Source organism: Saimiri boliviensis, chromosome 3 (assembly GCF_048565385.1).
Source record: "Saimiri boliviensis isolate mSaiBol1 chromosome 3, mSaiBol1.pri, whole genome shotgun sequence".
Lineage (NCBI taxonomy): Eukaryota > Metazoa > Chordata > Mammalia > Primates > Cebidae > Saimiri > Saimiri boliviensis.
Window position 1 is genome coordinate 114,335,928 of NC_133451.1, and position 16,385 is coordinate 114,352,312.

General features: G+C 39.2%; 1 protein-coding gene across 19 annotated transcripts in view; it reads left to right on the top strand.

Annotated features, from left to right (window-relative positions):
• The window catches only part of TENM3 (teneurin transmembrane protein 3), a 2,726,163-nt gene that overhangs the window by 2,652,370 nt on the left and 57,408 nt on the right, over window positions 1–16,385 (top strand). For all 19 annotated transcript variants that reach the window (XM_074396661.1, XM_074396660.1, XM_074396665.1 and 16 more), the window contains 5 exons: window positions 6,520–6,736; window positions 7,750–7,869; window positions 8,401–8,662; window positions 14,233–14,500; window positions 15,825–15,968. In XM_074396661.1, the coding sequence (XP_074252762.1) occupies window positions 6,520–6,736; window positions 7,750–7,869; window positions 8,401–8,662; window positions 14,233–14,500; window positions 15,825–15,968 (1,011 nt within the window). The remainder of the gene's footprint in view (window positions 1–6,519; window positions 6,737–7,749; window positions 7,870–8,400; window positions 8,663–14,232; window positions 14,501–15,824; window positions 15,969–16,385) is intronic.

A 16,385-nucleotide genomic window follows, 5' to 3' on the forward strand; every position in this document is an offset into this window, starting at 1 on the left:
GATCATATATGGACATGTTAAATCATATTACACATGTCAGGTTTTAGATTCCTGTGTAGTATCCAAGCCAAATATCTAGAAGGCACTTTGTGGCTTTGTAGTTCAGGAGAATGACCAGCATGGAGTCATTCGCATTGAAATGGTGTGAACAGGGGGAGCAAAGCCACCAGGAGAACACTGATGGAGAACAGCAAGAATGCACAGAAAACCAAGCATGATCCCAGTCCAGAACCAAGCAAGTGAGTTTCGTGCATATTACAGCATGTGACTGAAAAGAATAACAAAAGCCACACCTGTACACCTTTAAGATTCTGAATCCCACAAATAAAATATTACATGGTAATTTCTAACTCACATTTGAAACTTGGAGGTTGAGGAGTCGGGGGGAACCACCAAATGCTGTGGGGAAGGACAGTGGGCATCAGTTATCTTTTGTGTAAAAAAGAAAATTCGTGACTTTTTATCCAGTCTGTAAACCAAGGTTTTGAAAAACAAGAGTATCCATAGTTCCTTAAAAGAAGAAAGTGAGAGGACTGACAAGCAAAGTAAAGCCAGCACACATAGATGGTAACCTAGGAACAGACCTGCTGTCAAGAGTTTTCATAATCAACAAAATCTGTATTGTTTAAATTGGTCAGAAAAAAAAATCAAGAGTGATATAAAGAATAGGAAATAGGACAGGATAGAGACTTGAAGCAAGACCAGGGATTGGCAAACCATGGCCCCTGAGTCACAGCCTGATTTTCTTAATAGTTTTATCGGAACACATTCACGCCCATTCATTTACATATTGTCCGTGAAGGCAGAGCTGAACAGTTGCTATAGAGACTATATGATCCACAAAGCCGAATGTATTTACTTTGGCTCTACAAAATAAGTTTGCCAGCCACTGTAAAAGACCAGTGAAAGTGCCCAAAGAAGGACAAGAGCATGTTTAAAAATAATGGACAGAAAAGCTAACGATAATATTAACATTACGGACTGAGCAAAGGGAAGCGTCAACGGTATTCTCTACTTTTCATCGGAGTGCCACGTAGATTGCAAAGCCTGAAATGAAGGAAGGCAGGCTCTTAACTGATCATTGAAGTTGTTACTCAGTGGGTTTTGAGCATTTCTGATTTATGTAGATTTTTTTATGATTAATGCTATTAGATATGGCTTCTAAACCAATATAAATTTAAGCCAACCTACTATTTCTGAAACTAAAAGGGAATCTCGATGATTTTTCAGCAGCTTTATTCCACAAAGACAATTTTACTACACTAGACATTTGGGCAAGTGAGTAATCAACTTCGTTGTACTAGATAGCCTTAGCTGCTATATAAATACAGACCAAAAAAATGAAAAATGTTTTCTCAAGTTATAGGAAGCCAGATTCATAACCATCCGTCAGTTGCTTGGGCAAGTTACTGATAAAGTCTGCAGAAAAATAACAAACAGTGTGTCCCTGCACCTTGGCTGTTGAAAATGAGATTCTTTCTCTGATTGATGTTAGCAGAGAGGCTTGTAAAAATGCATTTCCAACTGATTAGTTCAGAAGGTGTCAATCTCATGCAGTTTTATGACCTGCAGACTACATGCCAAATGTACATTTGCTTTTTACAAACTAACAAAGATGAATGGCTACATTTGAGCATTCCTCTTTGGCAACTGTGCTATCCATTCCCTAAGAGAAGACACTGTGGGAGTATTATTGGTGGGGAGAAGAGGGTAAGGAGCACTTAACCCTTAATTTACCAGATTAATGGAGATAAAATAGAATATTTGGAAGTACTTTTCCTATTGAGTCATTTCTACTTTCGTTGAAGAATGGCAACAAGGGAAAAACCTGCAAGAATATCAGATATTTGTGGTGTTATTCTCCCAAGCATATGTACGCATTCTAAATCCATCGAGAAATAAAGGTGCTATATCATAAAACAAATTTTAAAGATTCCTCATAAAATGTCAACAATATCTTAAGAATTGGGATGGAAAGGTTGAGGTTTTTTTGTTTTTTTTTTAAATTGTTCATTTGTTATTTTGGTTTTGTTTTTGTTGTTGTTTTGAAACAGGGTCTGTCCCTGTCACCGAGGCTGAAGCACAGTGGTGGGATCATCCCTCACTGCAGCCGTGAACTCCTGGGCTCAAGTGATCCTCCCACCCCAGCCTCCCAAGTAGCTGGGACTGCAGGTGCACACCACCATACCTGGCTAATTTTTATAACTTTTTGTAGAGATAGGGTCTCGCTATGTTGCCCAGTTGCCCAGGCCTGTCTTGAATTACTGGGCTCAAGTGATCCTCCCATCTTGGCCTCCCAAAGTGCTGGGATTACAGGCATGAGTCACTGTGCCTGGCTAATTGTTTTTTTGTGTGAAGCCAGAAATGCTACTGGGGCAGTAGGTCAACAGTCTACTGCTTTAGAAGTCTGAATCTTAACAATCTATGCTTCTATTTCTATGAGAGAGGGAGAAAAAATGTTTTACATTATTATTATTATTATATATCCTCGTGAAAAATAAGACTAGCATTGTGTCATCTTTCTTCCCCTAGAAATATTGAGAAATATTTATAAATTTTTCATCTTCATGCCCTTTTGCCTAGGAAAGTAATGCTTTGATAAATGTATGTAAAATTTCCAAACTCTTTTCATTTGATTTTCTTAAAACATGATTTTAGGGGTTTTTTCAGAGAAATAAACATGCAGTTTAAAATGACTTACAACTCATCATCTTAGAAATATAATAGTCATGAAAATACATACTGTCATAAGGAAACTGTATATAATCAGATCTGCTTATCAGAAATTCTGACGCACATATTTTCATGTGTATAGAAATTATGGTGACAAAAACTTATTAGTGCGAAAAGAGTCCAACTTCCTTTATTTAATTCAGGTATTCACTTATTAAGCCTTCCCCCAATCCCCCACCTACAAAAGAAATAGTCAAGAGATTTTTAGTTACTGTCTCTGGATAAGTGACTGTCCATTTCAGGTGACAGAAAGTCTCTGTCCATTTCAGGTGACAGAAAATTTAATTCAAACAGACTTAAGGAAAAAGGGAATGCCTTAGTTTCAAAACCCAGAGGTCAAGTGCAGCTTATGGCAAAAACCTCAAAGGTTTTGTGTCTCTGTCTGACCTGTTAGTTTTCGCTCCATCCCTTGGCTCTGCTTGCCCAGGGATGGCTCCATTTCCAGCAGCTTCTATCATGACAGCAAGGTGGCTGCATCAGTCCCAGCCACGCAGCCTCACCGAGCAAGCCTGGTTGAGGGGTAAGAATCTCTTTTTAGATTGTTCCTGAAATTCACTCTTATTAGACATGTTCGAGCGCCTGTAGGTTTCTGATGCAAACACAAAGGGAGGGTTACGCACATGGACTGAGAGGTGGGGAAGGCCAGATACCCAAATGAAAAGTTAGAGCTGTTGCCCAAAGAAAGGGAAATGGGTCCGGGAACCACAGGTGCTCACTACATTTCTTCTTCCCATGGGCAAAATGACTTGAGGGCACTGAGCCAGGCTCCTCACGTCTGGTTTCTTACCTTACCTGTGTTGTTGCTGACCTGGCTTTTAGACTGGGCAGTTTACTTCAACTTTGTCTGCTTTCTTTTATCTCAGTTTGCTGTCAGATAATGAAGGGGCAAGCTAATTTTTTTTTTTTTTTTTTTTTTTTTGAGATGGAGTCTCACACTGTTGGCCAGGCTGTAGTGCAGTGGCTCAGTCTCGGCTCACTGCAGTCTCCACCTCCTGGGTTCAAGCAGTTCTCCTGCCTCAGCCTCTCAAGTAGCTGGGATTACAGGCATGTGCCACCATGGCCAGCTAATTTTTTTGTGTTTTTAGTGGAGATGGGGTTTCATCATGTTGGCCAGGATGATCTCAATCTCCTGACCTCATGATCCACCTGCCTCAGCCTCCCAAAGTGCTGGGATTACAGGCTTGAGCCACCGTTCCCAGCCACTAATATTCTGTTAATAAGAATAGCCTAACATAAATCAGTGGCTAGTATAGTTGTTAAACAAAGTGAAAGACTTTATTTTCATTGTGTAAATAAAACATAGGGATCATCTAGATATTTTCAGCTGAGCTTGCTATCTTAGGGTCGCACCAAGACTTCATACTTAAGTTTGAAGATTTTAAAACTGTTTTGTCGGTTCTCCTAAGTGACTAAACTCTTCAGAAACTTTTTTTTTTTTTTGAGATGGAGTCTCAGTCACCAGGCTGGAGTGCAGTGGTGTGATCTCGGCTCACTGCAACCTCTGACTCCCTGTTTCAAGCAATTCTCCTGCCTCAGCCTCCTGAGCAGCTGGTATTACAGACACGCACCACCACGCCCAGCAAATTTTTGTATTTTTAGTAGAGACGGGGTTTTACCATGTTAGCCAGGCTGGTCTCGATCTTCTGACCTGGTGATCCGCCTGCCTCGGCCTCCCAAAGTGCTGGGATTACAGGTGTGAGCCTCTGTGCCCAGCCAGAAACTAGTATTTTATTAACCCTATGCCAATAAATGTAATTACCAAGGAGAGAAAAATTCATGTTTTTGGCTGGGCTCAGTGGCTCACGCCTGTAATGCCAGCACTTTGGGAGGCCTAGGCGGGTGGATCACTTAAGGCAGGCGTCCCCAGACTTTTTACACAGGGGGCCAGTTCACTGTCCCTCAGACCACTGGAGGGCTACCACATACTGTGCTCCTCTTACTGACCACCAATGAAAGAGGTGCCCCTTCCTGAAGTGCGGAAGGGGGCTGGATAAATGGCCTCAGGGGGCCGCATGCGGCCTGCGGGCTGTAGTTTGGGGATGCCTGACTTAAGGCCTGGAGTTCAACGCCAGCCTGGCCAACGTGGTAAAACCCCATCTCTACTAAAAATGCAAAAAGTAGCCGGGCATGGTGGCAGGCATCTGTAGTCTCAGCTACTTAGGAGGCTGAGGCAGGAGAATCACTTGAACATGCTAGGCAGAGGTTGCAGTAAGCTGAGATCACTCCACTGCACTCTAGCATGGGTGACAGAGCAAGATTCAGTCTCAGAAAAAAAAAATTATATTTTCAACTAGTCAGTAAAACCTGACGTTAAAGAATAATTTTATCAAACGATCATAATCTCAAACACTCATCCACTAATGGATTGGTTATAGGTTTTAAACAGAATGCTTACATGAGCCATTGAGTATAGTTTCCTTTCGATGTTCCCAGAGAATGCGCTGGCAGATTCTTCTCATTATTATTCTATTTATATCGTCAATACTATAGGTCAGGTTTTCATGATGGAGTTCTTATAATTTATAATAGTATGGCTGATTTACATTTACTGCATTTTAATTACTACCTCCATTTTAGTGCATGTATTCTAGGAGTCCAGGCTCTTGTTTAAAATTTGGGAAATGCCTGATTTTATCTGGAACACACTTCACCTTCCTTAGAAGAGTTGTTTTATTTGTCTTTTTTTTTTTTTTTTTTTTTTTTGAGACAGAGTCTCACTCTGTTGTTGCCCAGGCTGGAGTGCAGTGGCATGATCTCGGCTCACTGCAACTACCACCTCCCAGATTCAAGTGATTCTCATGTCTCAGCCTCCCAGGTAGCTGGGAATATAGGCATCTGCCACCATGCCTGGCTAATTTTTATATTGGTTTCACCATGTTAGCAAGGCTGGTCTCGAACTGCTGACCTCAGGTGATATGCCTGCCTCAGCCTTCCAAAGTGCTGTGATTACAGGTGTGAACCATTGCGCCCAGCCAGAAGAGCTATTTTCTTGAAAGGTGGTTGGCTAATTTCACCCATTTTATATTGATTTGTGTTTGCTACACTTCATAAACTTCCATTTACTGACCTTCTCCCAAATTTTAGAGCTTCACCCTATGTAGAATCCTGTTTACCATATACACTTACTGTGCTAACTCCTAATGCATTTTCTCTAAAATACAGGATATTTGAATAGTTTTACTTACAACTAATTCATATTCCTTCACATTATTACTGAGTGTTCTAATCACTAATTTTTTATTTCTTACTCAGAACAAACATTAAATGATTCTTTTCAATTGTCTCTAGTCTAAATATTTACTCTCTGTGAAGGCAGATTCAAGTAGATGTATGTGTCATGTAATGATGGGGATGTGTTCTGAGATAGGTGTCGCTAGACAATTTCATCCTGGCCGGAGCATCATGGTGTGTACTTAACGCAAATCTAGATGGCACAGCCTACTACACTCCTAGACTATATATCTGTACAGTGTGTTACTCTACTGAATACTGAGGCAGTTGTAACACAGTGGTATTTGTGTATCTAAACATAGAAAAGGTACCGAAAAAATATGGTATCATTATCTTACGGGACCACCCTTGTGTATGTGGTCTGTCATTATGTGATGCATGTCTGTATTGTGTTTGTTATGTCTTCTGATTTTAAAAAGTATGCCTTATAGACATTACCATCAGATAGGCAGTGGGAAATCACTTAATGTGGAAAAAAAAACAAGTAACAAAACTGATTCTACATTATGGCATCAAAAGAAAAATTATCTTACTGGGGAACACTTCTTTCTACAGATGGACTCATTGACTGCATGGATCCCGATTGCTGCCTACAGAGTTCCTGCCAGAATCAGCCCTACTGCCGGGGCCTACCGGATCCTCAGGACATCATTAGCCAAAGCCTTCAGTCACCTTCTCAGCAAGCTGCCAAATCCTTCTATGATCGAATCAGTTTTCTTATAGGATCTGATAGCACCCATGTTATACCTGGAGAAAGTCCTTTCAATAAGAGGTTAATGCATCTTTTCCTTATATAGATTTGTCGTGATGTTATCAACAGTTACGTGCACTTTATGTGAAATATTGATGACTGTGAAGTTGAGGGAAGTGCTGTTTTTTAAATACAGTTTTTCCTGTTTCTGCAAATTCTTCACCACACTTCGCATTTCAAGCATTTTTGACACAGTTCACGTACTTTGTCAATTTCAGTACCTGAGACATAACAGGACATTACATTAAAAAGTCAATAAATCTTCATTTAACTAGTTGACTTTGTAAGCACAGTTGGAAATGTTTCAAAAAAAGCAGTGAAAAGACCCCAATAGGCAAAACAGAAGTGCACTTTTTTTTTTTAGCTGAGCTCACTAAATAATATAAATTATGAATTAATGTAATGGAGTTGCTGATGGCATGGCAGTAAGATTGCATAAGCCGTTTGGTGCTTTACAGAGCAGTAATGACCTGAAAATAAACCAGTAAGTGAAAGCAGGTGTCTTGTGTCTCACTGAGCAAAAGAAGATGATTTACACTAGAACTCCTGGGTCTACAGTAATTTAACAGCATTAATGCAGTTGTACCCAGCAGTTGATTAAAAGTTGTTGTACAAATGTCCCTTATTGCCCCCTTAAATCTTATACTTGTTGGTCCCTGAAGATTTACTGATTGCCTCAGAATTAATTAAAGAGTCTACTTTTCTTCACGTGAGCACCATATATATGACTTACGAAAAAAGCACGGAGTTTATCATTTAAAAAATTCATCTCTAAATTATCAGTCTTGATAACTCTCCAAAAAGCAGATTGCCGCAAATTAAAACCCAGAATAAACACAAGGCATTCAGAGAATGTGAATTGCACTGAATTGAAGGGACATTGTCTTGCGAGTATTTCGGGTCGGGTTTTTGTGAATAACGATTGATTACACAGAAAAGTGTTATTTTATCCTTAGGTTGAGTAATCTATAAATCATGATAATGTTGGCCTGAAAAGACAGATGTTCATTCTAATTCTTCTGCTTTTCCAACAGCCTTGCATCTGTCATCAGAGGCCAAGTTCTGACTGCTGATGGAACTCCACTTATTGGAGTAAATGTCTCGTTTTTCCATTACCCAGAATATGGATATACTATTACCCGCCAGGATGGAATGTGAGTTAGTCCCATCACACTATCTCTGAAGGATTTGAAGTATAAAAACTAGACCTTCCTGCACCACTGTCATGTTTTATTGTCCTTTTTAATGTGGAAATGCAGCAACTTTTAGACTCCAGAAACTTGTGACTGTACATATGGCAGAGATTTAAAGTCATATACTCACATACTTGTTTAAAAGTTGATTTTATTTTCTAAGGCATGGTAATAGTACTGTAATTTTGTAGGAGAATGTTCTTTGTCTTAGCAGATGTATGTTGAAATCTTTAGGGGTAATATTTTGTAATGTCTACAACTTGAGCTCAGATGGTTCCGAAAAAAGAGACAATGGAAAGCAAATTTGGAGAAAAAAAAAAAGGAGAATTTGGTGAATACACATAGGGCATATGAGTATTAATTGTATAACTCTTGGAATATTTCTATAGATCTGAAAATATTTCACATAAAAGTTGGAAGAAAAAAGCAGGTGTGTATTGGTAGTTATCTGGGATCCAGACAATTCACTAAGAATACCTTGTTTTCTCTTAGGTTTGACTTGGTGGCAAATGGTGGGGCTTCTCTAACTTTGGTATTTGAACGATCCCCATTCCTCACTCAGTATCATACTGTGTGGATTCCATGGAATGTCTTTTATGTGATGGATACCCTAGTCATGAAGAAAGAAGAGAATGACATTCCCAGCTGTGATCTGAGTGGATTCGTGAGGCCAAATCCCATTATTGTGTCATCACCTTTATCCACCTTTTTCAGATCTTCTCCTGAAGACAGTCCCATCATTCCTGAAACACAGGTAAAATATTCTTGCAGGCAGTACTAGTAGATACAAGATCTTCAGATCATGTTTTGCCAAAGAATCTTAAAAATGGATTATAGAATCCAGGTGTGGTGGCTCATGCCTATAATCCCAGCACTTTGGGAGGCCAAGGTGGGCAGATAATGAGGTCAGGAGTTCAAGACCAGCCTGGCCAACCCCATCTCTACTAAAAAAACAAAAACCAAAAAAAAAGTAGCCAGACATGGTTGTGGGTGCCTGTAGTCCCAGCTACTTCGGAGGCTGAGGCAGGAGAATCGCTTGAACCTGGGAGATGGAGGTTGCAGTAAGCCAAGATTGTGCCACTGCACTCCAGCCTGGGTGACACCATGAGAGTCTGCCTCAAAAAAAAAATGGATTATAGAATTCCAGTGCTATCTTTAAATAATTCTATAGAATGAAATATAGTGTGTGTGTGTGTGTGTGTGTGTGTGTGTGTGTGTGTGTCGTGCACGCTAGAGTAGGTATTGTTATAGTAGGATGTCTAGTTATTTCTTAAAGATCTATTCAAGCAAAATACTTTTTCTTCAGGATATATCTGTAAACATTTATTAATAGTAATGAAAACTGAAAAACTAGCTTAAACTCAATCACTAATCATGTCTGCTTATTTATTTATTTATCGAAAAAAAAAAAAAAACCTTGAGTGCCTAAGTGTACCTGCCAGCCTGACTAATGTTGTACCAAGTGCTACTGATACTACTCACTATTGTATGTGGCTATTAGTCTCAATAACTTGCTGTGTCATTGTTGTAAGTAAAAAGTGTTTTGGAAAAGGTAGTTTTTGACAGAAAATACTCATTAATATAACTTTTTAAGAAATAGCTATACATTCTCTATTTGTTTCATGTAGTGAAATATCTGAGGATTGTGTACCATCTCATATGTTTTCAGTTAGAAATCACTTTCAGATCTGAAAAGTAGGACATGAGGTATAATAATAATGGACTGTGACAGGCAGTGTGGCTCACTACTATAATCCCAGCAGTGTGGGAGGCCAGGGTGAGGGGATGGCTTGAGCCCAGGAGTTTGAGACCAGCCTGGGCAACATGACAAAACCCGTCTCTACAAAATATACAGAAAATTAGCCAGGTGTGGTAGCATGTGCCTGTAGTCTCAGCTACTCAGGAGGCTGAGGTGGGAGGATCACTTCAGCCCTGGGAGGTCAAGGCTGCATGAGTCGTGAGTGGCATTGCACTCCAGCCTAGGTGCCAGGACTGAGATCCTGTCTCAAAAAATATATAGAATAATAATAGACCATATTCATAAAGAGGTAAGGAAAAATCTGTGGTCATGAAAATACAGTAGCACATAGCAGCTTTGTCATATTCATTCTCCAGCTATTTATTGAATACCTGTTCTGTACCAGGCACTGTTGTGTGGGAACAAAGTGGTAAAGCACTCAAATGAGGTACCTGCCCTCAGTGAGCTTCCCAACTCATGAGTGGAGAGAGGCAGTCAACAAGAAATATGTCAGGTTGTGATGAGACTTAACAAAAAATAAGAAAGCAGGGGACAGTGGATAGAGGTATGATCTTACATAGTATAGTTTGAGAAAATCTCTTCAACAAGGTGACATTTCAGCACAAACTTTAAGAAAGTAAAAGAATAAACCCTGAAAATAGAAGGGGAGTCTTAAGTACAGCATGCGTGGCTTGTTCAAAGAATGGTAAAGAGGATAGCAGGCATGGCTGGAGTAAAGTCAGCCATAAATAAATCACAAGCCATCGAAGACCATGGCAAAGATAACTCTTTACTTTGAGAATTGGAAACCACTGAAGGTGTTTAAGCGGAGCAGTAATAGTCACTGATTTCCTCCTTTAAGGATTTCTGGGCTGAGAATATTCTATATTAGGCAAGGGTAGAAACAAGGAGACCAGTTAGGAAGCAACTTCAGGTGTCCACAGGAGAAATTATGGTGGCTTGGACAGAAGTCTTTGGGGGTAGAAGCAGACACAGAAGAATGGAGTCCAGGGAAGAGGTTGAAACTCAAGAGGTAAATCTGGGAGTCCTTCTCATATAGATACCAAGCATTGGGGGAGATCACCTAGTGGGGAAATACAGATGGAGACTGCAAGAGGTGATCCAGAAAGGATCACCTAACACAAAATCAAAAGGGCTAACACAAAATCAAAGGGGCTCATAGGCAAAGATGTTGCAGGAGCAACACCTCAGGGATTAGTTGTCAAATGGCGAAGCGAACTTCGAGCTGAAACTTTAAGAAGTTCATTGTAACCGCAATCAATTTAATACTTCCTCCCCAGGCCCATCTTGCAGGAACTCTGAACTTCATAGTCAGTCCTAAAATAGACTTTACCTACAGTCAGTATCTGTCTGTAGGTGCCAAATTTCTAGCAAACTAGGATATTGAAATGGGTTTCAAATAGTCAACAATTCCAGGAATACGTGGAGTCTTTTCTCCATTCGTTCATTCATGCAGTAGGCAAATATTTCAGAAAAATTTACTGAGAGCCTACTATGTGCCAAGTAGTTTACTAGAATAAAAAGAAGAAGGAGATAGGCATCCTGTCATTCTAAATGCGATAAAGATTTTACTGAAGAATTATTCAAGTTCAAAGGAGAGGTCAATTCCTAAGTAAGCAAAAGAAAGGATCACTGAGGAGGTTGGTCTTAAACAGGGGTTAGGCTGGAGAGGGAAGAAAGCATGTTTTAGATGGAAGATGGGGAAGCAACAGTGGCGTGGCAAAAACAAGGCATGTTGTATAGGGCATCATCGGGAAGGAGGCAGGAGACGACCCAGGGCCAGCTTATACATGGCCCTGAGACGCAATCCGATGGAAACCTTGAATTCTTTAGGTGATGCAGAACCAGTGCACCAATGGAGTATTTTCAGCATTTCTCTAAAGCGAACTCAAGTGGCAAAACGCACTTGGTAGAAGTACAGAAGATACTAATGGAAGACAGAAATCAGTGAACAGACTGTTCTTGTTAAATGTATATCCGTGCGTCTCTAGGACTCAGATGGAGAGGGCCTCGCAATCACAATGGTAGTGGAAATGAAGAAGAGGGAACGTGTCAGACAGCGATTGGAAGATAGAATTGGAGCAGGACATGGCTCCTAACCAAATGTTTAACGGGGTCGGGAATAGTATTTACGGCTTGTGCAGCTGGCAGAAGTAGGCTTGATGGTTTATTTTCACACTTTGGCTGGATTTACCTTTCCCACTAATGCAAAATAACATGGTCAAGTTAAATTACATGAGAAAAACATATGCTTTAATGAAAAAAATTACAGATACTAAAATCAAGTATAACATGATATTTTGAAATAGGCAGTTTAGGAAGGTCACAGGAAGTACGTATACTATTAATAAGAGAGTTTCTTACTCATGAAAAACCTATCGAATATATTGGAAATTATTTTGAAAATAAGAGGAAATAAATGATGTGCTTTAGGGGGTTAAATCACGTGTTATCAGGGCCATATTATCCAGCACTGGAGTCACAGAATCTAGTTTTCAAAGTAATTCAGTTGATAGGTCACTGATTATGGGACAGCAATGAGTTCTCTTTAAACCATTCACCCTAACAGCCTACAGTCTCACAAAAGTACTCTTAATCTTAAATTTAATGGTTTCCCCAGGTCTAAAAAGTTATTGTATATTTGTAAACTATTTCGCTTAAGACAGTTCTGTGGCTGAATTCAGTCAGCATGTTTGAAGGAAAACTCCAACGGTAATAAGCTTACGTATCTACATTAGAAATGCCTCTTACAGCCAGGTGCGGTGGCTCATGCCTTTAATCCCAGCAGTTTGGGAGATAAAGGAGGGTGGATCACAAGGTCAGGAGATCAAGGCCATACTGGCCAACATGGTGAAACCCCATCTCTACTAAAAATGCAAAAAAATTAGCCGGATGTGGTGGCACATGCCTGTAGTCCCAGCTACTTGGGAGGCTGAGGCAGGAGAATTGCTTGAACCCAGGAAATGGAGGCTGTGGTGAGCTGAGATTGTGCCACTGCACTCCAGCCTAGTGACAGAGCAAGACTCTGTCTCAAAAGAAAAAAAAAAAAAAAAAGAACTTCCTCTTACAGTAGAGCACTATACCGCGTCACATCCCTCTTCATGCCAGCACCGACCGACAGGCTAGAATGGAAGTTTCCTTCGTCCATTCATTTGTGCTACTTCCAACTGTGTGATTGTTTATATTGAAGCTGGCAGCTCTACCCTCAGTATAGCGGGTCTTGTAGGGTTTTACTGAGGTTACTAACGTTCGGAAATGGCAGGTACACATTGTCCTTAACTGTTCTATGTGGAGGTGTTGGGGAAAGGGGAAACATTGCTGAACACTGATTCACTATTCTAAGATGTTTCCAACATGAAAAGGCAGCCCTTTCTGCCTGAACAATGAATCTTGATAGGACAGTATGAGGAAGGCTTTGAGAGTACTGTTCAGTTCTTCATAGACAAAGTAGTGAGTTCCTGGTGCTTGTTCTTGAACACAAAGAGCCTTGCACTTACAGCATATGAAGAAAAGCTATGAAGAGCTGTTCTTATTACCCAAACTAACAGGAGCATTGGTAAAGAGAATCTGAACTCTTTAGAAAAATTGTATATGCTACACAAAATAAATTTTTCAAAATAAGTACTGATTTGGCATAATGTACTTTGCATTTGTTAATATAAATGTCAGCATTCATTGAGCTAGTCACGGTGATGGGCAATCTATGAGGTTAAGTATATAATTTCTAAAAATTTATAAAAGAGATAATTCTTATGCACATAATTATATTAATTTTTACAGTCCAGTTTCAAATTTAAAAAGTGTGGACTGTTATATTCTACGTGCATTTAATAGCATATTAGTTGCTCTCTAGGAGAAATTTTATGGAGCTTTAAAATACTAACTAATTTACCATCATATCAAAAATCAGCGGTAAGTTGGAGCTCAATCTTTAATTATGACAATGCGCTATTATTACATCACCTCTCAACATGGATATGGAATTTGCTACAAATTAACCCAAATTATTTGGTCCTTTTTGTCATCCTTACTGTCTTTATAGCCTGTGACCAGAGAGCTGATGAGGCTATAGGTATTGGTTTAGTCTCTAAATGAGCCAGCTGGCACAGGCCAGGTCTTTGGCCTAGTCTGCATCCCCGTTCTGAGCTAACCATCTTACAAATGTCTGCTGTAATTCTCCAGGGTGATGGGGTGAAAGATGGGTTAGTGGGAATCCACTGTGACTACTACACTAACAAGTCAGTGCATGTCAGCCTGATGGAGCAGTCACAGTGTTTCCCGCATGAAGAGTAGCACCCGAGGTATGATTAACTCAGAATAAATGACAAGAGGCTTTTAGGAAGAAACAGTGGGGCTGGCAGCAGAGTTATTTTTAATTATTGAATAAGATAACAGCTCAAATGCATATTTGTGAATAGGGATTCTTTGTGTCTTGTTTTAGTTGCTTTGTCTTTAAGACACAAAGAGTCACTATTCACAAATATATTGAATATACTACATAAATAGATTTTATCTAATAGTCATACATGATCACAGTTTGAAACTTCTGCTTTATTCAAACTTAGGTACTCCATGAGGAAACCACAATTCCCGGAACAGATTTGAAACTCTCCTACTTGAGTTCCAGAGCTGCAGGATATAAGTCAGTTCTCAAGATCACCATGACCCAGTCTGTTATTCCATTTAATTTAATGAAGGTTCACCTTATGGTAGCTGTAGTAGGAAGACTCTTCCAAAAGTGGTTTCCTGCCTCACCGAACTTGGCCTATACTTTCATATGGGATAAAACGGATGCATATAATCAGAAGGTCTATGGTCTGTCTGAAGCTGTTGGTAAGTTCTATATAAATCTTCGCTACAATGAAGTTTTTCTTGAAGTCTAACTGTTCCATGGAAGTCAGTGGACAAACAGAATATAATGAGAACAAGGTTGTCCTGGGGATATTATACCTTGGCTGGTTTGGATCTACTATGGGAAAAGAAAAATACTCTATGTGGCAAGAAGAAGAAAATCTCATTCTTTCTGCCGAAATGATGTTGTAGAGGAATGCTCTGAATGAGATTTCAGGTTGTCACATCCTTTTCCCCCTGTGTTTCTTATTGTGTCCCTTTTTTTTTTTTTCATTTTCTTTTTCTCTTTATAACTCTATCTCCCTGAGTTTCCTTATTTGTTTTTGTTTTCTGTATCTAACACTAATGTCATTTCAGTGCGTATTGGTATTTAACAGGATATCAGACATTTGTGTCCATGAATTACATCAATTGTTTTCACTAGAAGGGTCAATTCTTTCAATGGAAGGACAATCTGAAAGCATCAAATGAGTTGTTTTATGGAATGACTGGACAATGCAATCAAAGTTTGATGTGTCAAGAGACAGAGATAGAAAGATAATAGGTATATAGTGTAGCTTCAGGCTCAAGTTCAGCACGTAGAAAACTAAAGAATGATTTTTTTGTTTTAATTATTATTTACCTTAAAATAGAACATTATACTCTGAAATTAATATGTAATTTGGTCTTGAATTAGTTCAAATTAATCCAGTAGTTGCCACTTCTCCTTTCACTTATTTCTAAATTTTAAAATCCATGTTTCCTTGTGAACTCTGAAAAGTGTTTCATCTGTGATTTATTCATATTAATTTACTGCTAGTTTGTTTATTTCTGATGATAATCTGTAAACCTAATGTTATAATCTGGCTTGCTTTTTTGTTCCATTGAATCTTATTTACTGTAAATATTTTTTATAATTTAACACTTGAAAACTAAACAGTTCTAATTATTCAGATGGCAAACAGTATTTTTAGTTGTGCTTATCTAATCGCCATTTGGAACTGACTTACCTGATCAAATTACTTAACCAGGTGCCCAATCTGGACTTCATTTTGTGCTGTGAACCCCTCATGAAGGAGTGGTGTGGGGGGTGGAAACACTCATTTTCCATTAAATCAATAGAAAATAATATTTGGAGATTTTTTTAAAAAAAAATCTTTCTATATGGTCAAATCTTCTTAAACCAAAAAATCGACTGCTCATAAATAAGTGGAAATACACTCTCAGAACACAGATGCGAAAAGGGCAGTTTTTTTTCTGAGTAATAAGATAAATTGCATTTCCCCCAGTGGTTGGAAAGATGAACTGTGATTTGTTTGGATTCCAGTGTCAGTTGGGTATGAGTACGAGTCGTGTTTGGACCTGACTCTATGGGAAAAGAGGACCGCCATTCTGCAGGGCTGTGAACTGGATGCATCCAACATGGGTGGCTGGACATTAGATAAACATCACGTGCTGGATGTGCAGAATGGTAAGCTCTTGCTCATAGATAGCTGATGTTGCTCACCTTCCAACTTAACTTTTATCCTTTCCATGCTGTAGGATTAGAACTGGTAGGAAAGAAAAACAAATGTGAATTTTTAAAGATCATAAAAGCCTAAAGTGGGAACTGTATACTACTTTCTTAATATACTTTAAAATGTTCATGTATCCATTGCCAAAATGATTTTCCCATTAGAATGTAAAAGACTGACTTTGGTGTTGCAATGAAAGATCTCGATGTGGGAGTCGTCAGCACAGATTCACCTACGAGTGTCTCATTCTACAATGAGTCAGTGAGTGTGAACCAAAGTCCTTGAGAAAGGTTTACCAAAAATGCAGGGAGGGGGATCTGTTTTTAAAACAAAGAAAAAAGAAAAAATCATGTGACTTCACCAAAATATTTTTA